At 65.4% G+C, this 376-nt stretch overlaps 1 protein-coding gene across 1 annotated transcript in view; it reads left to right on the top strand.

Moving 5' to 3' along the window:
* The first annotated feature begins 6 nt into the window (after window positions 1–6).
* Window positions 7–376, top strand: part of EGLN1 (egl-9 family hypoxia inducible factor 1) — a 35034-nt gene continuing 34664 nt past the window's right edge. Inside the window, exon 1 of the mRNA XM_019472715.1 lies at window positions 7–339. Within this exon, the coding sequence (XP_019328260.1) occupies window positions 52–339 (288 nt within the window). The 5' untranslated portion in view covers window positions 7–51. The remainder of the gene's footprint in view (window positions 340–376) is intronic.

Here is a 376-nt window from a genome sequence, read left to right as displayed (position 1 = left end):
ACGAAGTCGCTGGTGCCGCAGCGGCTGGCGCTGGAGTACATCGTGCCCTGCATGAACAAGCACGGCATCTGCGTGGTGGACGACTTCCTCGGCAAGGAGCTGGGCGGGCTGGTGGCCCAGGAGGTGCCGGCCCTCCACCACACAGGCCGCATCAGCGACGGGCAGCTCGTCAGCCAGAAGAGCGACTCCTCCAAGGACATCCGCGGCCACAAGATCACCTGGGTGGAGGGGAAGGAGCCGGGCTGCCAGACCATCCGGCTCCTCATGAACAGCATGGACGATCTCATCCGACACTGCAACGGCAAGCTGGGCAACTACAAAATCAACGGCAGGACGAAAGTGAGTGCGGGAGCCGGGGCCCCCGGTAACCCCCCCC

The sequence above is a fragment of the Aptenodytes forsteri genome, unplaced genomic scaffold (genome assembly GCF_000699145.1).
Source record: "Aptenodytes forsteri isolate BGI_AS27 unplaced genomic scaffold, ASM69914v1 Scaffold132, whole genome shotgun sequence".
Lineage (NCBI taxonomy): Eukaryota > Metazoa > Chordata > Aves > Sphenisciformes > Spheniscidae > Aptenodytes > Aptenodytes forsteri.
Note: the sequence above shows the minus strand (reverse complement) of the source record. Positions and strands in the feature narration are given on the sequence as shown.